The 23,780-nt window shown below is 42.4% G+C and overlaps 1 protein-coding gene across 2 annotated transcripts in view; it reads left to right on the forward strand.

The window, feature by feature from the left end:
- Positions 1 to 7,250, forward strand: part of LOC109913939 (UV excision repair protein RAD23 homolog A) — a 22,669-nt gene extending 15,419 nt beyond the window's left edge. The window contains exons 7-10 of one of the 2 annotated variants that reach the window (XM_048617999.1): positions 1,971 to 2,101; positions 3,127 to 3,183; positions 3,842 to 3,997; positions 6,337 to 7,250. In XM_048617999.1, the coding sequence (XP_048473956.1) occupies positions 1,971 to 2,101; positions 3,127 to 3,183; positions 3,842 to 3,997; positions 6,337 to 6,450 (458 nt within the window). In that variant the 3' untranslated portion in view covers positions 6,451 to 7,250. The remainder of the gene's footprint in view (positions 1 to 1,970; positions 2,102 to 3,126; positions 3,184 to 3,841; positions 3,998 to 6,336) is intronic. The other variant, XM_020513502.2, reaches the window with a different exon arrangement.
- Positions 7,251 to 23,780: the final 16,530 nt, after the last annotated feature.

Consider the following 23,780-nt stretch of genomic DNA (forward strand, 5'->3'; position numbering starts at 1 on the left):
GTCCGCTCCACACTCCCCTCCAGCTCCACCACACCCGGCACTTTTCCCTGCAACCGCAGGAAGTGCTACACCTGCCCCCATACCTCCTCCCTCACCCCCATCCCAGGCCCCAAGAAGACTTTCCACATCAAGCAGATGTTCACCTGCACATCTGCCAATGTGGTATACTGCATCCGCTGTACCCGGTGTGGCTTCCTCTACATCGGGGAAACCAAGCGGAGACTCGGGGACCGCTTTGCAGAACACCTACGCTCGGTTCGCAACAAACAACTGCACCTCCCAGTCGCGAACCATTTCAACTCCCCCTCCCATTCCTCAGACGACATGTCCATCCTGGGCCTCCTGCAGTGCCACAACGATGCCACCCGAAGGTTGCAGGAACAGCAACTCATATTCCGCTTGGGAACCCTGCAGCCCAATGGTATCAATGTGGATTTCACAAGTTTCAAAATCTCCCCTCCCCCCACCGCATCCCAAAACCAGTCCAGCTCGTCCCTGCCTCCCTAACCTGTTCTTCCTCCCACCTATCCCCTCCTCCCACCTCAAGCCGCACCTCCATCTCCTACCGACCAACCTCATCCCGCCCCCTTGACCTGTCCGTCCTCCCTGGACTGACCTATCCCCTTCCTAACTCCCTACCTACACTCACCTTTCCTGGCTCCATCCCCGCCTCTTCGACCTGTTTGTTTCCTCTCCACCTATCCTCTCCTCTATCCCTCTTCTATCCGCCTCCCACTCTCTCCCTATTTATTTCAAAACCCCCTTCCCCTCCCCCTTTTCTGATGAAGGGTCTAGGCCCGAAACGTCAGCCTCTCTGCTCCAAGGTAAAGGACAGTGTGTGCAATTTTACTTATCAGCATATTCTGATGAAAATCATTGACCTGAAACATAAACCCTGTTTTTTTTTCTCTTCACTGATGCTGAGTATTTTCAGCATTTGCTGTTTTATTTGACAGAGCTGCTCCTTGATTACCATGCTGAAACATTTGAGTGTTTGCTGCAGTAGTTGGAACTTTTAATTTAACTTTTCCTTTCCCCACTCTTGCTGCTGTGTCTCCTTGCTGGAGTACAGTGCTGTAGGTTCTGGAATGGGGTGCCAAAGACACTATGGAGCCTCTATGTGGTTATTATTTATGCATGAGTCAAGACATTGAAGATGGTCGGTTATCTGACTGCAGGGGCATTCAACTAAACCTGATAGCCAGATGTATAATTTCACTACGTGGTCATTAATACTGGAAGTGATTTTGCTTGTGTCCTTCCTGAGACTTGCTTACTCATTGCTGGTATTTCTTCCTTGTGTGACAATTTTCAGGACCTCAACAATGAAGAGTAAAGCCTAGGGGAATATTACTGCTGAGTTCCCATGGGGTCACTGGATTAGGATCAGGAGCCCTAGCTTTTTTTCCAATTTCCTTTACACAAAGGCACCAAAATCTTTCTTGTGACCCCACTGCTGCCTTCTCTGGGTGCTTACCTGGTAAGGTTTAGGGAATCAGTTGTCTGAGCTGGTGTTTCACCAGACAATTCATTTATGCCCAGTAGAGGCAGCGTGGACAAGATGGCCCAAATGACTGCCTCCTGTGCCATAATGGCTCCGGGATCAGATTTCGAGCCTCTTGTCAACAATGCCCTGAAAGCAGCCAATAGAAGGAGGCTAACTTTTTTTTTTAAAAAGACCTGAAAGGATGCTAGAAATCAGAAACAAAAACAGAAAATGCTGGAAAAACTCATCAGGCCTGGCAGTATCTGTGAAGAGAAATTAAAGTTAATGTTTCGTGTCCAGTGACTCTTCAGAACTGATTTTTTTTTCCCTGTTCCCTCCTGCCAAATACTATCTACCTTATCACTGTAGTGCAAAGAACATGAGTTGAGGAACATAGCAGTCTGGTACAGAGAGCACATTTGCAGTTCATAGACCTCCAGTCACATTGCTGATTCAGACTTTTAAAATTCCTTTTCTTGCTCAGCTGAGAACCCTTTGGACTTCCTCCGGGATCTGCCCCAGTTCCAAAACATGAGACAAGTACTTCAGCAGAATCCATCAATGTTACCAGCCCTGCTTCAACAGCTGGGCAGAGAGAACCCACAACTACTGCAGGTAAGGATGAAAAGCTATCTGCAACTTTAACACATTGTTTGCAACAACCTGACCCTAGACATATATAAATTAGTTAATGGTGCAAGAAAAGCAGATATGCTTCAACTTAAGCTGCAGCATTCGGATGAATGTGTAACCAACAACAAGAGCGAAGTGAGGAACTTTATGCATAAAGCGATAAACTTGCAGGAAGGGTAGTGAAGGCAAAAAAAATGGAAAAAATTTGATGTTATGATTGAGATGAAGAAAGAAATGTAGGGTCTTTAATCTGGCTGAACTAAGGTAGAGGAGTGGTTTTTCTCAGTCTTTCTTAAGGCTGTAGTTTCTCAACTTAGTGAGCGCAATCAACACCGTATAATCAATATGCGCTCAGCTGTGTTAGTTTACAAGCCTTAATTCTGCTAAGGAATGAGTTGGAAAAATGGAAGAATATTAAAAACTTCTTATTTCCCCCTTAATCACCAAAATACTGATTCCGGTACGGTTCGAAATAATTTAGAAAGGGTAGCCTTACAGTGCTGTCTTGCTTCATATAAAATCAGCTTTGTTTAATTGGTAGCAGTCTTGCCTGAGTCACAAAAGATTAATATGCAGGTACAACAAGTTACTAGGAAACCTAATATAATATTATTGCTTATTCTGAGGAAAATTGAATAAAAAAGTAAGGAGGTTATGCTTCAGCGAAACAGCATAATGGTGAGACCGCAGCTCGAGTTGTGTGCGCGATATTGGAATCCTTATTTATGGACAGATCGAAATGCATTGAAAGCAGTCGAGAGAAGGTTTACTAGTCTAATACTGGGAATGGGTATATTGCTCTATGAGGAAGCTCGAACAGACTAGCACACATCCGCTGGAGTTTAAAGAAGTAAGAGGTGAATTGACTGAAATATACAAGATCCAGACAGTCTTTACAAGATGGCATTTGGAGAGAATGTTACCTCTTGTGGGATTCTAGACTGAGGAGGTCACTGTTTTAAAAATAAGCGTTACCCATTTAAAACAGAATTTTTTTTCTCTCTAAGAATTTGGAACTTCCATCTGAAAAGACAGCGGACAGCAGAACCTTTGAATACTTTAAGGTAGAGGTTGATAGTTTATTGATAAACATGGAAATGAAAGTTTATTGGAAGTAGGCAGGAATGTAGAGTAGTCATATCAGCCCGGATCTTACAGAATAGCAGATCAGGCTTCTGGGGCTGAGTGACCTGCTCCTGTCCTAATTCACATGCTTGATTGTCACCCCACCGCCTGCTTCAGCATGTTTTGTAGCCTTGCACTTGAATGTCACTGGGGCATTATTGCATCACTGAATGAGCTGTCTTTTGATTGAGATATTAATCTGAGGCTCCATCTGCTTTGAGTGGATTTTGAGAGATCACATAACACTATCTGCAGAAGAACATGGGCATTCCACCTATAACTCTCACCTTCAAAAACTAGTTGCTGCTATTTGTGGGACCTTTCCATGGAAAAGTTAGCTGTTCTTTGGAAACATATCCTGGTGATATATAAACAAAAGGGTTTAATTTCCTTTCTCAACTTGGAGTGGTAGCCTTGATAGTGCATTTACACCCTTAGCCAGATGTTGTTGTCTTCACACCAATATGTACTTCTCAAATGTTAAAGGAGTCATTCCATTTCTAGACAAATTTATGTACATGAAATTCTTGTGATTTTCCAGTGTAATAGGGTGTTATATCAACACAGTTCTAATCATTGGTAATGACTTCCCTGCAGCAAATCAGTCAGCACCAAGAACACTTCATCCAGATGCTAAATGAACCTTTAGAGGATGTAACTGAGACTGAAGGGGAGATGGGAGCAGTTGGAGAAGATGCATCGCAGTCAAGCTACGTTCAAGTTACACCCCAAGAAAAAGAAGCCATAGAGCGGGTCAGTGAATACCATGAAAGAATTTAGCTAAAGTAGAAAATATATTTTCATTACGTTGAAAACTTACTTCCTTCTGTAAAATTGTAGATCTCTTTGAATGTTCAATAATGGGCTATTAAGAGAAAATTACTTAATATCTCTCTTCCTTTAGCTGTGTTGTTTGGAAGAGCGGGGGCTGGGGGGGAATGCATCTTGATACGAGGAGCACAATCTCAGAATGAGGGGCAGGCCTTTGAGACTGAGATGAGGGGGGATTTTTTTCTGAGCATGGTAAATCTTTCGAATTCTCTACATCAGAGGGCTGTGGAGACAGAGTCATTGAGTATGTTCAAGATGGAGATCAATAGATTTCTAATTGCTAATAGCATTAGGGGATATTGGGATGGTGTGGGGCAAATGGCATTGAGATGAAGATTGAGCATGATTTAATCTAAGGGCCAAATGGCCTACTCCTTCAATTTCCTGTGTTTCCATCAACTGTTCAAATATTATCAGGATGGAAATTTCTCAAAAGTGTTGCAATTTCTTCTTTATCGTTTCTCCCTTCTTTCTGTGAGGCTGTTGACTTGTGTTGTTTATGTTTACATAAGGTACCTGACATTTTCCAGTAACTTGCTGCATTCAGTGTCAGCAGGTTACTCAACTATTATAGCCAACTCCCATCCTAATCTTTTGACACATGTACATCACTTCCAGTGCCATAGTATATGTTCCCACTAACGTCCCTTAGCTGTGCATAGCCTATTTGTTAGCCGTCCACTTCCTTCAAGATTGCTGCCAATGCATCTTAAAGTGGACTGCGCTTGTGCATGGCCCATTAATCCCTGGCACAGCATGTTCCTGATTGCTGTTTGGGCGTACATCTCCCTTGAGGGAATTATGGCTGATCCCTTTATTTTCTCTAACCTAAGACAGACAAGACCAATTTTAGCATCCCAAATGCTGCTCTAGCAGAGACTAAGGTACAACATGGAATTAGGGACTCTGCGGTATTTTTGACTCTGACCTACTTGAGAATGATGCATTTCTTCATTTCAAATCAAGAGATATCCATTGGGTCAATCAGTAGTGAAGAAAACTGGCTTTCTCTTTCCAGTAATATTTAGTTATGAATGCAATTCATGGAGACTTTGTAGCTTTCTATTACATCTCAAACTCTGACCTCTTGTAATCCAATGAAGATAGAAATGATCCTTACAGATACTTGCAAATATACTGTTCTTTTTGTCTGCGTGTGCCTGCACCATGTTTCTCGACTGACCGGTGGAACGGTTTTTGTTTTGTGCAGTAATACTGCAGTAACCCTGAATAAGAGGTATTACTCTTGTAAAGTACAGCTGCTAAAAGGCAACATATGGGCTCACTCTGGCTCGGGTGATTCAGGCTAGATAGAGGAGACAGGACAGATGGCAGGATATTATGAGGCTGGAGCATAATCAGGTGATACGACTCACAAGAGTGACGCCTGGGTTGTATGTTTGTTTACTTTCCTTTTATTGGTTCTTGGAGAAAGCAAAGCAGAGGTTGATAAGAGGCAAAAGCGAGTTCTACACATCATCAAGATCAGGTAAACATGGTCAGGTTTCCTTCCGAGTATATTTATGAATAACAGTTTTTTTGGACAAAGTGCTCAGTTTTTATGATCATGTTCTTACGCCAGCCCAGAATTTATTGAGTTCTGATTTGCCACTGGACTTTTTGGGATTTGAAATCACGTGGGTTACTGGCAATAATATACAACTTTCAGTTGGTTCGTTTTGCTCCATTCCTGTCCCCACAATGCTGGCTTCTTCCAAGTACTGTTGTAGGGGCAAAAGTTTCCCTCCATCCTGCTTCTTAAGTGACTATCATATTACAGTTTTATAGACAGATAATTTTCTTTCCTGACATCTGTACACATCACTTCCTATGGTTCAGCCTAGACTTAGCCTTTCTGGTGGGCCTGAATTGTGTTTGTTTTTCCAAGCTTACAGCATTTGTGGTTTGGTATTTCTTTTGACTTTGTATCGTCTTAAAGTTCTTGCCCATATTTTGCAAATCCCACTAATCCCTGAACCTCGCTGATATATCTGTGCCTCTCCACTTCTGGCCTCTTAATTATCTCAGATTTCTTGTCACTCCACCATTACAGTTGTGTCTCCAGTTGCCTCGGCCCCCTTGATTCTGTGCCTCTTTCTCTCTTAAGCTGTCTTTGAAACTTACAGTGTCCTAATTTCTTATGTGGTATGGTATCAAATTTTGCTTAATAATGGGCTAGAAGCACCTTGTGATGCTTGACTGTGCTTAAATGCAAGTTGTTATTATTTGACATTTGCTTTTCCTTTCTGTGTCTTGCACAGTTAAAAGCCTTGGGTTTTCCTGAGGGCCTCGTCATTCAGGCTTACTTTGCCTGTGAGAAGAACGAAAATCTGGCTGCAAACTTCTTGCTGCAGCAGAACTTTGACGACGAATGAACAACAGGGAAGAAACTCCTGGCATAACTTGGATGTCTGATTATCTGCTCTCAAGTGCGCAAACCAATTTTAATAGAAATGCTATCTTTCAGCTGTGAATGAAAATAAGGATAGAAATAACAATTAGAGACTGTACATTACAGTTTAAGTGGGGCTAGAAACATAACTAATTTTAACCTAGAAAGGCTGCAAATTGAAATGGGGGCGAATATCTTCAATATTAAAGCAAAAGAAAAACTGTAAATATAACTTGTTTACTGGATTTAAAGATTTGTTTTCACCTCAAATGATACAAAATTAATCCCCCAAAAATGGGGAGCATGGGGGTGTGAGATAATCCATATTCAACTGAATATTTAAGAGGGTTCAACATAAGTTTGAGAACCCTGGGCACAAGTGCACTAACTGCCTGCTTTAATAGCAGATGCTTCTCAGTCAGCGTATGCAGCAAAAATGGGTACATGAGTGGACCTTGTTGCTAGTTTACCTTTCACACCTTAGTTATCGTGTACACCTTTGTGTGTGTATGTGTTTCGTGAACTACCTTGCATCAGGACCATCACGTGGCAACTGTGCACAACCAAGTCATTGCATTCACATTATAAAGTGGTTTATTTCTTACAAAAAGGGCATGGGCTCTGCACCTTTGGGGTGTGTTTTTTTTTCTTGTTATCCCACTTAAAATAGATTAAGACTGATGGGATAGAACTTTGTTTTCTTTACGGTGTCATATTGATTTGTCATGGCAAAGACACCTGTCTTTAAGAGTTTCCGTGTAATTAAAAGTTATTTTTAATTAATTTGGAAAATGACCTGTGTGTTGACTTTTTGGCTGATTTGTTAAAGGATTACATTATATTCATAATATATTCAGGCTATTAAAGCCCAGATTTCCTTACTATTCTGTGTAGTGGTATGTGATCTTAAATGAGTATTAAGAGTTAGTGTCAGTGCCCACTAGATTAAGACAGGTGCTCCCTTGTGTTAAACAAATTACGTACAATGGAGTTAACATTGGAGGTTGGATAATGAAAGATCACCAACCTGAAATGTTAACTGTTTCTCTCTCCACAGATCCTGTCTGGTCTGCTGAGTATTTTCTGTTTCTCTATTAGCATTCCACCATTCACCATATTTTGCACTTGTATACAAGTGTTACTGTGCCACACAATGATAGTACTCTCACTTCTGAGTCAAAGGGTTATGAGTTCTTGTCTTACCCCAGAAACTCCAGCACAAATCCATGCTGACGCTCTAGATGTTAAACTGGGACCCTCAGTGACCACCAGGTAGATATCACTGGACTATGTGAAGTTGCACAGGTGATTTTATTCCTGGTGCTCTGGACACCAGTTATCCGTCAACCAACATCACTAAAACATCTTTTTGTCCTGAAGAAAGGCAATACCCGAAACGTTGACTTCTCCTTTCCTCCAGATGCTGCCTGCTTTGCTGTGTTCTTCCAGCCTCCTGTTTGTCTACCTTGGATTCCAGCATCTGCAGGGTTTTTTTTTGTCTGTAATCATTAAAACATCCTCTGGTCATTGTTGCAATGCTGTTTGAGGGACCGTGCTGTGGGTAAATTGGCTACTGCCTTACAACAGTGACTGTTTCAGAAATGCAGCACTTTGAGACGTCCTGAGTGATGTGGAGACAAGTCTTTCATTTTCTTTTCACTTTGATCCAGTTCAGAAAGATAAAAGGCAGGGTGAACTGTGTAAGCTTGTGAATCCAAGATTGAGTTCACCTTCACCCCACTTCGCAATGCCACTGTTTTCGAAATATTTTCTCCCAGTCAGAAGAACCATAGCAAAACAGAGGAGAGGTTAATCTATCAAATAAATGTCTAAGCTCATTTTGTTCAACATTGTTTTACCCAGTGACAAATGTATTAATCGCTATAAAATTCGATTCTCAACTGAATGTTTATTGTACACATTTCATAATAACAGTATTAAGTTCATCATTAAAATCTGTTTCATTTAGATAATTAAAGAATTATCGCATGAGAAGTACATTGGACCTATCCTACCTGTACAGCTCTTTGGTAGATCTACCCAATTAATTCCCGAATCCACTGCTTTTTTTGTCATTGCCCTGTAACTTCATTCCCTTCCAATTTTGATATCTTGATTATTGTAATTGTTTTGCCCCAGGTTCCAGCCTGTCTTTAATTCTGGGGCCTAAGACTACCAACTGATCCCCTTCAAAAATTGAGGGAATTTTACAAGGGTCCTTTTGCAACTTGAGTATGTTGTGTTGTGTGACATTTTCCATTTTCTGCTGCTGTTTACTTTCCTGTTTGCTGAACTGCTTTAAAAGCCATCTGAGCTATATTTGATAGTAACCTTTCACATTAAACCATTAACAAGTGCTTAATTTTTAATAAAGGTGATAAGGATGGGGGGTGGTTTGCTGTTGTGATGAAATATGTGTTTTCTGATTATTAAGATAACTTCAGAATTTTTTTTAGCCTAACATAACTGAAAAGTTTTCACAAGTTAGGTTTACAGTAAATCAGGATTAATCCTCACTTGGAGATAGCAAGAACTGCAGATACTGAAGTCGGAGTCAATACAGTGTGGAGCTGGAGGAACACAACAGGTCAGGTAGCATCAGAAGAGCAGGCAAGTTGATGTTTCGGGTTTACACCCTTCATCAAGAGTTGCCCTGATGAGCACTGCTCTAATAGCGCTCCATTAATTTGACATCATTCAGGACAAAGCTGTTGAAGCTTGATCAGCACTCCATCTACTCATCTCTGCTTTCTTTCCATTGGCCATTTACAAGATTGTCACCCTATCCACCACCTCTTGACATTCACACCCTTCACCAAAAGTGCACAGTGGCAGCAGTGTGTATCATCTACATAATACACGGTGGTAACTCACCAGGGTTCCATCGATAACATTGTCCAAATATATGGAATTACCACCCAGAAGAACAAGTGCAGCAGGTGCCTGCTTGTTCCCTTCCAAGTCACGCACCATCCTGACTTAGGACAAATCACCATTCCTTCACTATCACAGCATCAAAATCCTGGAAGTGCCTTCCTGAAAGCACTGTGGATGCCACTACACCATTTGGACAGCACTGGCTCAAGAAGGTGGCAATGAAAGGTTATTAGAAAGGGGTTATGACTGTTGGCCTTGCTCATATAATGAGCAAGTAGGGTCTTGTGCTACAATGGTAGTATGCCTGCCTCAAGTCCCACCTCTGGATGTGATAGCATTGAGGTGTGTCAGAACATGTCCAAACAGGTTGATTTTAGAAGAAAACTCTTATGATGTGTAAAAGAGAGTTTAGCTGAGCAGGTCACTTGTCACTTATCAATGGATGCTAAATACATTACCTCTGTTCTGCCATTCTAATTAATTCCAACTGTGTCCATTAAACTAATAGTCACCAATTGCAATATTCATAGGTATTTCACATCGATTGGATAATAAACCATGACTTCCTAGTTTTTAAGGTTTAGTATGACCACAGCTCGTTCTGCATGCACTTCCTGAATCTCTCACTCCCTGCTATTGAGGCATTTGTCCTTGGAATAGCTACATGTAGTGCCAACTAACTTGCAACTTGATTCTAATAAGCAGAGTAGGATGTTTTTCTCTCCAATCAGATCTAATCCAAATGTCAGCTGTATTTTTTATAATATGTTGATTGCTGACAATGAAACTATATCTTACAGTTGAGATAGGCACATGTCACCTTGTTCACTTAGCCAATACTACGAAAACTGGAGCACTGTACGTAACCAGAGAGGATGCATGAAGTTGCAGCTACTGTAATGGGATGAATATGTCACGTTGTGTGACACTGAGCTGACTTCTGCGTATCTCTGCCAGTTAGCAGGCAGGGTGCAGGTTTTTCTTTTGCATATCTTGGCATACAACTTCTTCCCCTCATTTGGAGATATCAGCTTACTGAACCACGTCACAAACACTCCTTCCATGACCAATAAATCATGATGTGGTAATCGTACATGAAGTCCTGACCCAGAGATGGAGATACTATGCACTGCACCCTAAGTTCTCCTACAAAGGTCAGACCATTGGTGTCATTGCTCTTTGACACACTAAGTGAGTGGTTGACTGAATCCTTGACGATCTCCGATGGAAAATAGATATACCTTGTAGCGTAGTGACCTCTATGTAGGGAAGTTTAAATATTTAACAGTTCCTGAATGGCTGCAGCTATACATCTGTTGAACTTAAACTGTGAATCCTTGATCTTTGCTGGAAAATGCATGCACAAATGCATTGGAGGTGAAATCGGGCCAGACCCAGCTGTCATTGACCCCTACATTCCATGTTTTCCATTTCAATAAACCATCTTGCTTGCATGCTACCGCTTCCATCCTAGGCCTGCTGATGTGTTCCAGAGATCCTCAAAGTGAGCTGGAGGAAAAAAAACACCTCACTTTTTGCTTAAGCACTTTACACCACATTGAGTTCAACAACTTCAGACCATGAACACTATCCTCCATTTTGATTCTCTCCCACACCCCGCCCACACTACTTTGACTTTTTTTGTGTCTTGCTGGCCTTGTTCCCAGCAGATCTGATCTATGTTATCCTATTGTATTAATCCTATCATTAACACCTATTGTACATGTCTGTCACTCCTTTAACACCATTGTCTTTCTCTCTGGGCACCCTTGCCATATGTTCTACTCACGCCAATGTCGACAGTGCAAAAATCATAATTTTTCATCCTCCTTCAGTTCCACTCCATAGAGTTTCTCCAGTGTTTTCTGCTTTTTGTTTTCATTTCAGATTTCTAGCATCTGTAGTGTTTTGCTTTTTTTGTGGCTGTGATCTTATCTCCTCCCTTAGTTGAATATTGAGATAAGATTCCCTAGCCAGACACTTGCATTAAGAAGAGCCTGAGGTAGTTACTGTAGCTATAAAGTCATACCTTGAAGAGAGGGGTACGAGAAATGTATTAAGTTTCAGAAGTTGACTTGGGGAATATTTTAAGAACTGAGAAATTAATTACCCATTCGTGCAATACCATTCCCTGAATTGCCACATTGTCGCACTATTTCATTACTGATACATGAAGATAAAGCATCATCATACAGAGTGTACCAGACTGGGTTTAAGGAAGCTTGTACAGTGTCTATTTCTTTCTGATGTGAACCTAAGCATTGGAGGAAAGATGTTCCTTGGGCTCCCTCTCCTGGCCACTTTCAGAATACAATTTCACATTTGAGTTTAGAAGTAATGATGCCTTCGCTGGAGTTATGCAGAGCCTTGGTGAGACCACAGCTGGATTATTGCATGCGGTTTTGATATCCCTACGTAAGAAAAGACGTACTTGCGATAGAGGGTATGCAGAGGAGGTTCACTAGGCTAATGCTGGGGATGCAGGACTATCCTATGGGGAGAGATTAGTTTAACTAGTCAGAGGACTTGACAGAGTTTATTTGGACAAAGTTGATTCCCCTTATGGGAAAGTCTAGGATCAGAGGTGTAATCTTAGAATAAGGGATCATACATTTAAAACAAATGAGGAATGTCTTCTCTGAGGGTCGTAAATCTATGGAATTCTTTACCACAGAGGGCTGTTGAGGCTAGGTCATTAGGACACACGGTGGTCCAGTAGTTAGCACTGCTGCCTGACAACACTTGAGGCCTGGGTTCGATTCCACCCTCGGGTGACTGTCTGTCTGGAGTTTGCACATTCTCCCTGTTTCTGTGTGGATTTCCTCTGGGTGTTCCAGTTTTCCCCCACAGTCCAAAATTGTGAATTGGCCATTCTTAGTTAGGTGGATTAGCCATGGGAATTCCAGGGTTTACAGGGATGGTGTGGGTCTGGGTGCGATGCTGTTTGGAGGGTCAGTGTGGACTCATGAGCTGAATGGCCTGTAGGGATTACAATTTTTTTTTCATTTTGAGGTATGTGGGTGTCGCTGGCTGGCTAGCATTTATTACCCGTCCATAGTTGTGAAGGTGGTGGTGAGCTGCCTTCTTGAACTACTGCAGTCCACCTGCTGTGGGTTGATCCACAATGCCATTAAGGAGGAAAATCCAGGATTTGAAGCCAGCGACAGTGAAGGAACAGTGATATATTTCCAAGTCAAGATGGTGAGTGACTTGGAGGGGAATTTGAAGGTGGTGGTGTTCCCATGTATCTGTTGCCGTTGTCCTTCTAGATGGAAGATGGGTTTGGAAGATGCTGTCTGAGGATCTTTGGTGAATTTCTGCAGTGCATCTTGTGAATAGTACACACTGCTGTTACTGAGCTCCGGTGGTGGAGGGAGTGGATGTGGTGCCAATCAAGTGGGCTGCTTTTCCCTGGATGGAGTCAAGCTTCTTGAGTATTGTTGGGGCTGCACTCATCCAGGCAAGTGGGGAGTATTCCATCCACACACCTGACTTGTGCCTTCTAGATGGTGGACAGGTTTTGGAGAGTCAGGAGGTGAGTTACTCGCCGCTGTATTCCTAGCCTCTGACCTGCTCTTGTAGCCACTCCATTTATGTAGTGAGTCCAGTTGAGCTTCTGATCAATGATAACTCCCAGGATGTTGATAGCGGGGGATTCAGTGATAGTAACTCCATTGAATGAAAAGGGGTGGTGGTTAAATTGACTCTCATTGGTGATGGTCATAACGTGGCGTTTGTGTGGTGTGAATGTTACTTGCCACTTGTCAGCCCAAGCCTGGATATTGTCCAGATCTTGTCGCATTTGGACACGGACTGTTTCAGTGTCTGAGGAGTTGCAAATGGTGCTGAACATTGTGCAATCATTGGCTAACATCCCCACTTTTGACCCTATGATGGAGGGAAGGTCATTGATGAAGCAGCTGAAAATGGTTGGCCTTAGGACATTACCCTGAGGAACTCCTGCAGAGATGTCCTGGAGTGAGATGACTGAACTCCAACAACTATGACCATCTTTCTATGTGTCAGGTATGACTGAAACCACTGGAGAGTTTGCCCCCAATACCCATTGATTCCAGTTTTGCCAGGGCTCCTTGATGCCACACTTGGCCGAATGCAGCATTGATGTCAAGGGCTGTCACTCTCACCTCACCTCTGGAATTCAGCTCTTTTGTCCATGTTTGGACCAAGGCTGTGATGAGGTCAGGAGCTGAGTGGCCCTGGCGGAACCCAAACTGGGCGTCACTGAGCAGGTTATTGCAGAGCAAGTGCTGCTTGATAGCACTATTGATGACACCTTCCATCACTTTACTGATGATTGAGAGTAGACTGATGAGGCAGTAATTGGCTGGGTTGGATTTGTCTTGTTTTTTATGTACAGGATATACTTGGGTAATTTTCCACATTGTCAGGTAAATGCCAGTGTTGTAACTGTGCTGGAACAGCTTGGCTAGGGGAGCGGCAAATTCTGGAGCACAAGTCTTCAGTACTGTTGCCGGAATGTTGTCAGGGCTTGTAGTCTTTGCAGTATTCAGTGCCTCCAACCTTTTCTTGATATCAAGTGGAGTGAATCAAATTGGTAAAGACTGGTATCTGTAATGCTCGGGATTACTGGAAGAGGCCGAGACGGATCATTCACTCTGCATTTCTGGCTGAAGATTGTTGCGAAAGCTTCAGCCTTATCTTTTCCATCATTGAGGATGGGGATATTTGTGTAGCCTCCTCCTCCAGTCAGTTGTTTAATTGTTCACCATCATTCACAACTGGATGTGGCAGGACTGCAGAGCTTAGATCTGATCTGTTGGTTGTGGGATCGCTTAGTTCTGTCCATCACTTGCTGCTTTCGCTGTTTGGCGTGCATGTAGTCCTGTTTGGTAGCCTCACCAGATTGACACCTCATTTTCAGGCATTCCTGGTGCTGTTCCTGGCGTGCCCTCCTGCACTCTCCATTGAACCAGGGTTGATCCCCTGGCTTGATGGTAATGGTTGAGTGGGGGATATGCCGGGCCATGAGGTTACAGCTTGTGCTGGAGTACAATTCTGCTGTTGTTGATGGCCCACAGCACCTCATGGATGCCCAGTCTTGAGTTTCTAGATCTGTTCAAAGTCTGTCCCATTTAGCACGGTGGTAGTGCCACACAACACAATGGAGGTTATTTTCAATGTGAAGGTGGGACTTTGTCTCCACAATGAGTGTGCAGTGGCCACTCTTACCCATACTGTCTTAGACTGACATAACTCCACAGAGGCTGGTGTCCTGTCACCAAGACAGCTCTCCCAATTTTGGCATTACCCCCTAGATGTTAGTGAGGGGGACTTTGCAGTGTCAACAGTGCTGTTTCTGCCATTGTCTTTTCCAGTGCCCTAGGTCAATGCCAGGTGATCCATCCAGTTTCATTTCTTTAAGACTTTGTAGCGATTGATACAACTGAATAGCTTGCTAGGCCATCTCAGAGGACACTTGAGTGTCAACCACTTTGCTGTGGGTCTGGAGTCACATGTAGGCCACACCAGGTGAGGATGGCAAATTTCCTTCCCTGAAGGACATCAGTAAACCAGATGTTTTCTTTCTGACAATCAACAATGATTTCACGGTCATCAGTAGATTCTTAATTCCAGATTTTTTTTTCAGACTTTTTTTTCCAGATTAAGCATATTCAAGGCTGAGAGAGATTTTTAATCAGTTAAGGAATCAAGGGTTATGAGGAAAAGGCAGATTTGAGGACAATCAGATCAGACATGACCTTATTGATTGGCTGAGCAGACTTGTTGGGTTGAATGGTTGAAATCAAGACCTTACGATCTTGTGGACTGGGCCTGTACTCAGTTGAGTTTAGAAGAATGAAAGAGGCCGTGATTGAAATAGATAACATTCTGACAGAGCTGAACAGACTAGGTGCAGGGAGAAAAGAAACAGAAGTTGGTGGAAAAGCTCAGCATGTCTGGCAGCATCTGTGAAGAAAAAATCAGAGTTAACGTTTCGGGTCTGGTGACCCTTCCTCAGAACTAGGTGCTGGGAGGATGTTGTCCCTGGTTGGGGAGCATTGAGGCGGGGGACAGTCTAAGAATACAGGGGAGAGCATTTAGGACTTGGGTGAGGAAGGATTTCTTCACACAGAGCGGAATTTGTGAAATTTCTTACCACTGAAGATGGTGGAGGCCACGTCACTGAATATATTCAAGAAAAGAGATTTAAGTTTTAGAATTTAAAGTCTTCAAGGGGCATGGAGAGAAAGCAGCAATATGGCATTCAGATGGAGAATCAGTCATGAGCATGTTGAATAATGGAGCATGCTTGAAGGGCTGAATGACCTATTCCTGCTCCTATTTTGTATGTTTTATAGTTTTGATCATTGTTGACCTGGATGCTGGGTCAAAGAAAAACTCTGATTGTTTTGGCTACCATCACTACTGTCAAACACAGCACCCAGTTTGTGCACAATGATGTGTTAAAGATGAAATAATCTATACTTTTTGTAATGTTGAATGAGGGGTAAACATTGGGGGTGGGATCATTTCCGTGTTATGAAATAGTACCTTGGGATCTTATGTGAAAAAATTTTAAATAAAATGAAACTGGAATCACATGTGATTTCCTACACCCAAGCAGGTTGATGCAACTTTACTTGGATGCTTCCTGTGACAGTCAGCACCCACTGACAGTGCAGCACTTGCTGATTACTGTACTGAAGTAATCACATTGATTTGTGCTGAAGCCCTAGGGCGGGATTTGAACTGGAGCTTTGTGGTATGATGTGGTTATCCTGCTGAGCCAATTGATTTGTAGGATGGGGCGATCAGGAAATGAGAATGCTTGCGTGGGAGTGGTTGATAGTGTGAAAGTACCAGCCTGCAAGCAGAAAAAAAATGTCAAGGTTATGACATTCCCTTTTGCTAACCAAGTTGAAATTGGTGGTTTGTCACAGTAGAAGAGGAAATGCATAGGTTAAACTGAGTAAAAAGTCTGTAAGAATGGCCTTTTAACAACAGTCTTGGATGTTAGTCATGGAGGATTACCGTATGGAAAATGGCTCTTCAGCCCATTGTCTTAGTGCCTATCATAGAATCCCTACAGTGTGGATAAAAGCCATTTGGCCCATCGAGTCTATATCAAACTTCGAAAGAGAATCACACCCAGACTTAGGTCCTCACCCTATCCCTGTATCCACGATGGCTAACGCACCTAGCCTACACATCCCTGGACACTACAGACAATTTAAGCATGGCCAATCCACCTAACCTGCACATCTTTGTGACTGTTGGAAGAAAGCCGAGCACGAGGTGGAAATCCACGCAGACACAAGGAGAACATTCAAACTCCACACAGACATTCACCCCAAAGCTGGAATCGAACCTGGCATTGTGAGGCGGCAGCACTAACCACTGAGCCACCACGCTGCATTTACTGTGCCGTCATCAAGCATTTATCTACTCTAATTCCGTTTTCACAGCCTCGTATGCCATGGTGTTCTCAGTGTTCATCTAGCACTTCCAGATTCTCACCAACTTCTGGGTGAAAATTCTCCCTTAAGTACACTCTAAATCTGCACATGCACAATACAAAGAACTCAAGTTAAAATGTGTTTAAAGCCAGTATCACAACAGAGGGTGAGATAACATTGGCAAACAGCACAAATAGTAAAATCTACAACAAGATATCAACTACTGGTCACATTACTAAAATTCAAACATCTCCTGCACTACAATATGACTCCAAACATCTTGCACAGTGATTCAGTTTGAGGTGAGTCTAGAAAATGATAATATGTCTTTCATACAGAGGTTCTGGGAATAATAGATGATCATCGAGAACTACAGAAAGAGGCCCTTTGGCCCATCATGTCTGTAGGAGTCATCTATCTATTGAAATGGAATTTCCTAGGTGGCCAATCATACTCATTAGCAAGTGATTACTGCCGCCAATGATCTAGTCAAGTCTCATTTTTCAGTGCTTGGTTCATAGCCTTTGTAGTTATTTTAATCAACCTGTTCAGGCATGTTACAATATATCTCCAGGGTAGGTGGGACTTGAACCCAGCTGTTCTGATCTAGAGGTAGTGTCACTGCCACTGCACCACACAAGACTCTCCACGGTTATTCTGGTACTTCAAGAGATCACCTAAATATTTCTCAAATGTTATGAGAGTTCCCACCTTTACCACCCTTACAGGGACTGTCACCTTGTGGGTGAAAAAATGTTCCTTAAATCTCCTCTAACCTTTCTGCCCCTTACTATAGATCTATGCTAACTGGTAACAGATCCCTCTACTAAAGAACAAGAACAATACAGCACAGGAACAGGCCCTTCGGCCCTTTAAGCCCACATCACCACATTTTGCCCTAAAACTATTTTGCTACTAAAGCTGTCTTCACTTACAGGATCGATATACCTCTATTCCCTTCCTATTCATGTGTTTGTCCAGGTATTTTTTGAATGTTGCTATTGTGTCTGCTTCCGCCACCTCCTCTGGCAGCATGTTCCAGGCATTCACCACCCTTTGTGTGAAAAAGTGCCTCGCACATCTCTTTCAAACTCCCCCCCCTCGCACCTTGAACCTGTGTCCCCTAGTAATTGACCCCTCCACCCTGGGGAAAAAGCCTCATACTTTCCACTCTATCCATGCCATTCACAATCTTATAAACTTCTATCAGGTCACCCCTCAACTTCCTGCATTCCAGTGAAAACAAACCCAGTCTATCCAACCTTTCTTCAGGCTAAAATCCACCCCCCCGATACCAGGCAACATCCTGATAAACCTTTTCTGTACCATCTCCAAAACATCCACATCCTTCTGCTAGTGTGGTGACCAGAACTGTATGCAATATTCCAACTGTGGCCTAACTAAAGTTCTATAAAACTGCAGTATCACTTGTCTCTTCTTATACTAAATGCCCCTTCCAATGAAGGCAAGCATACCATAAACCTTTTATACTAGCTTATCTACCTGCACTGCCACCTTCAGTGATCTGTGGACCTGCACACCCAGGTCCCTCTGCAGATCAATACCCCTAAGGGTTCTGTCATTCACTGTATAATTTCCACCTGTACTCGACCTTCCAAAATGCGTCATTACTAAGGGGCAATGTTTATTCCTATTGATCCTATCTATGCAGCTCAAGGTTTGTAGATCGTAGTCAGGGCCCCTCCTCAGCCAATAAAAAAAAAACAAGGGACTGCAGATGCTGGGAATCAGAAACACAAAAAGAAATTGCTGGAAAAACTCAGCAGGTCTTTCAGCATCTGTGGAGAGAGAAAGCAGAGTTAATTGTTTCGGGTCGAGTGACCCTTACAAACTCACCGAAGTGTTACAGCACAGAAAGACCCATTCAAGCCTACACTAGCCATCCAAATGAGTGCTATCACTTAGGGCCATTCTCCTCCCTTTTCCCATTATACTAGCACATTGTCTATAATTCCCTCTATTGACCGAGACTGCTCAAATTGCCTCTCACACTGAAGATTCTTACCCAGTATGATTAAATCTAGAGACTGTCCAAGGCTAAAAAATACTTTGAATGATATTAAAGCCTCTATCCTAGTTTTGAAGAAGTAATTTTATATTGCCATTCTTGGTGATCTTATTTGCCAACTGAGGTATTTTCATTTGTAATGAATATTAAATCAGGGAAGAGGATTTTGATTTTAAGCCTGAGGCATTGCCCATAATTAACTATTCTACGAGGAATCTGCAATTAACTCTGGAGCCCTTTTCTTTTAAATACATGGCTATTACCTGTCTATTGCCTGAAAGATATATAATGCTTACATGCATGTTAGAAAGTGAGGTGGAAGCGTACAGGAGGGAGTATTTTCCTGTTGGAGGGAAGGGTAAGACTGGCAGAAGTAGGGAACAGTGGATGAATAGAGATACTGAAGCTCTGGTCAAGAATAATGAGGCATACATCATGTATAGACAACTGGGTTCAAGTGAATCAAGTATAAGGGGAGTAAGGGTATTCTTAAGAGGGAAATCAGGAGGGCAAAAAGGAGATATGAGACAGTCCTGGCAGATAAGGTTAAGGATAATCCAAAGACATTCTACAAGTACATTAAGAGGAAACGAGCAACTAAGCAGAGAATAGGGCCCCTTAAAGATCAATAAGATCATCAATGTGAAGAACCACAGGAGATGGGATAGATACTGAACAAATACTTCACGTCAGTATTTATTGTGGAGAAAGACATGGAAGTTAGGGAACTCAGGGAAATAAATATTGATGTCTTGAAAACATTATAGAAGAGGAGGTGCTGGAGGTCTTAAAAAGCATGAAGGTAGATAAATCTCCGAGACCTGATTAAGTGTATCCCATGAGGTTGTGGGAAGCTAGGGAAGAAATTGTGGGGCCCCTAGCAGAGATATTTGTATAATCTACAGCCACTGGTGAGGTGCCGAAAGACCGAAGAGTGGCTAATGTTGTGCCTTTATTTAAGAAAGACTGCAAGGAGAAGCCTGGGAACTATAGACTGGTGAGTCTGACATCAGTGGTGGGTAATTTGTTGGAGGGGATTGTGAGAGACAGGATATACATGTATTTGGACAGGCAAGGACTGATTTGGGATAGTCAGCATGGCTTTGTGCATGGGAAATTGTGTCTCATAAACTTAATTGAGTTTTTTGAGGATGTGACCAAGAAGACAGATGAGGGCAGAGCAGGAGACATTGTCTACATGGACTTTAGTAAGGCCTTTGACAAGGTTACACATGGTTGACTGGTTAGTAAAGTTAGATCAGATGGAATTCAGGGAGAACATGCCAATTGGATACAAAATTGGCTGGACGGTAGGAGACAGAGGGTGGTGGTGGAGGGTTGTTTTTCACACTAGAGACCCATGATCACAGGGATTGGCACTGGGTCCACTGTTATTTGTCATTTATATAATCTACTTGGATGAGAATTTAGGAAGCATGGTTAGTAAGTTTGCGGATGACACCAAAATTGAAGAAGGTTATTTAAGATGACAAAGGCGTTTTGATCAATTGAGCCAACAGGCTGAGGAGTAGTAGATGGGAGTTTAATTTAGATAAATTGCATTTTGGTACGATGAACATGGGCAGGACTTACACAGTTAATGGTGAGGCCCTGGGGAATGTTTTAAACAGAGAGACCGAGGGGTTCAGGTACATAGTTCTTTGTAACTTGCGTCACAGGTAGACAGGATGGTTAAGAAGGAGGTTAGCACACTCACCTTCATTGCTCAGACTATTGAGTATAGGAGATGAAATGTCATATTGAGGTCGTACAGGACCTTGGAGAGGCCACTTTTGGATTGTTGTGGACAGTCTGCTATAAAAAGGATATTATTAAGTTGGAGAGGGTTCAGAAAAGATTTACAAGGATGTTACCAGGACTGAAGGGTTTGAGTTATAGGGAGAGGTGGGATAGGCTGGGACTTCTTTCAGTTGAGAATAGGAAGTTGAGGGGTGACCTTATAGGCATTTATAGAATCATGAGGAGCATAGATAAGGTGAATAGCATAGGTCTTTTCCCTAGGGTAGGGGAGTTCAAAACTAGAGGTCATAGGTTTAGGGTCAGAGGGGAAAGATTTAAAATGGACCTGAGGGGCAACTTTTTCACACAGAGGATGGTTCACATGTGGAATGAACTGCCAGAGGAAGTGGTAGATGCAGGTATAGTTACAACATTTAATAGACATTTGGAAAAGTACATGAATAGGAAAGATTTAGAGGGATATAGGTCAAATGCAGGCAAATGGGACTAGTTTAGTTTGGGAAATTTGGTCAGTGTGGATGCGTTGGATTGAACGGTGTGTTTCCGTGCTGTATGACTATGACTATGAATGCAGCAAACCTGAATATACTAATTTGGGTGCAATCCTTTGCTGATAAAATAAATGCAAGCTTTGTTGTGTTTCTGCTGATTTCTGATATTTATTTTCTAGCCTGCTTTCTGCTGACCCTTTGGAAGCTCATCACAGCTGCTTAATACCTTTGTCTATGAGTCTGAAAGTAACAGGGTCAAATGTCATTCCACCATTTGAGAAATTAATCTAAAATGACATTGTGGTGCGTGACTGAGGGAGTGTCACATTTTGCATGAGGAGTTTTCCTGGCCAGCATTAATCCCTCAATCAATCCTATTTCACAAGATTAAACACAGATGAACTGGTTTTAGTCTCATTCCTATTTGTGGGTCCTTGAGTGCATTTTGGCTGTTGCATTTGTCAAAAAGCAAGCAAATAACAGCACCCCAATGCTAATGTACATTTACGTAATACATTTAACCTAGCAAAATGTCCCAAATGCTTAGACCATAAGAAATTGGAATAAGAGGAGCCTATTCGCCTCCTTGAGCCAGTTCCTCTATTTAGTAGGATCACGGATGATCCAATATTCCTCACATCCATCTTCCTGTATTTTTCCCGTAACCCTTGATTCCCCTGCTGATCAAGAATCTATCTATTTCAGCCTTAAATATGCACGAGGACTATGTCCCCACAGCTCTCCGTGGCAAGGAGTTCCAAAGACTCACAACCCTCAGAGAGAAGAAAAGCGATAGCAGTAAAAGTGTTTGTTGACGCTGAGCGGCAGGAGAAGGAATCGGGACGGATGACTAAATATTTGAACATCAACATGGAGATGGAGAGGCTTACAGGATGAAATCTAAAGATTAGGGCCAGGGCGAATGAAAATACAACTGTCAACAGTCATGCGATTAAAATTGTAAAGATGTAAGAGGCCAGAATTGGAGGGATGCGAATATCAGTGGCAAGTAGCAATATTTGAACATTCCAGAGACTTGAGCACAGCATCTAGGCTGACACTCCTGTCACAAATGTACGGGAATGCTGCACTTTTAGAGATTCCATCTTTCAGATGAGACATTGACTGAGGCCTCATTTGTCCTTTCAAATATATATAAAAGATGCCACAGCGCTATTTCAAAGAAGGGTGGGGAGTTACCCTGGTGTTTTGGCTAATAATTATACCTTACCAATAACACTATCTCAGTCAATATCACATTGCAGTTTGTGGAAACTTGCTGTGTGCAAACTGGCTGCAGCATTTCCTACATTACAACAGTGACAACATTGCATTTAGATAGCTGCAAATGCTTAGGGCTGTCCTGAAGTCATGAAAGGCATGACACAAATGTAAGATCTTCTTCCTTTATGATTATCAGAAAACCATGCAGAAAATTAATTCAGTCAATTCCTCTTACCATCATGCAGTCAATATTGACCAAATGAATGTCACAGGGACAGTTCCAGGCCTTTGTGAATTTTGCAGGCTACTGTTGCATCGTAAAGGTTTGACTCCAATAAAGTGAGAAGCGAGCTTCGGATTTCTTGGTAAATAGATGCAGTCTGATATATTGTAGGTGAGGAAGATTGCAGGTTTAAATTCTGCTTCGTAGCTGAACCTATATGGGACATTACAATGGATGAGTATCCTGGGCAATGATAGGGCAAAGTCAGCCAGGATTCCCACTCCTGATCACTGCTGGAAAGGACATGGTATTTGATGATGACAGACTCCTGTTCAGATATTTAACATTGTATATCATCCCCCTCAAACTCTCTCTCTCTCTGTCTCCATGTATTGCCCTCATTAAACAAGGCTTGCTCATCATGGCTTATGTCACAATAGGACAAAGTGGGAAGGTAGATACTAGGATCTACTGCAGCCAGCGCAGGGATTGAGCCTGCAATACTGCCATTATTTTGTACCAAGTGCTTGATATCTGAACTAACCAACACCCCTTCAACTCCTAAAGTCTGCCTGAACTCACTGCCGTGTGCCACAAGAGGTTCAACGACCTTACCAGGAGAGACAAGCTAACCAAAGGGACAGGTGTTTTTCTTCCTTGCCCCCGCTGGGCACCAGTACCCAAGGAGCATCTGAACAGCAAACACTTCACCAGATGAAGGAAGTCGGAAGTCACACGACACGAGGTTATAGTCCAACAAGTTTATTTAAAATCACAAGCTTTTGGAGCATCACTCCTTCTTCAGGTGTTCGTGAGAGAGGTAGTATCAGACACAGAATTTATAAGTAAAAGATCAAAGGGTCACACCACTGATGAGGGTGTACTAAATGAACCTAAAATGTTGTTAAATCTTTAATCAGTTAGAAGGTTTCAATTGATTAATATGTATATGTAAATCCCCGAATTATTTTCAAGTCACTGTCCTGAGAGAACTAAATGTTTTATCAGTGTAGAAGAGGTGCCAGTTTAGGTCAGACAGTGCATGCTTGGTGTGAGGCCTTGTTTAGAATCTGTTTGTATTTTGATTTGGAATCAGACGGGTTTTATTTCTAAAGTAGGAATTTATAAACGCCACATTAACTGACTGTCTATAAATTGTTTCAGAGATAGTGGGAACTGCAGATGCTGGAAAATCTGAGATAACAAGGTGTAGAGCTGGATGAACACAGCAGGCCAAGCAGCATCAGAGGAGCAGGAAGGCTGACGTTT

Source organism: Rhincodon typus, chromosome 38, assembly GCF_021869965.1.
Source record: "Rhincodon typus isolate 14 chromosome 38, sRhiTyp1.1, whole genome shotgun sequence".
NCBI classification, from domain to species: Eukaryota; Metazoa; Chordata; class Chondrichthyes; order Orectolobiformes; family Rhincodontidae; genus Rhincodon; species Rhincodon typus.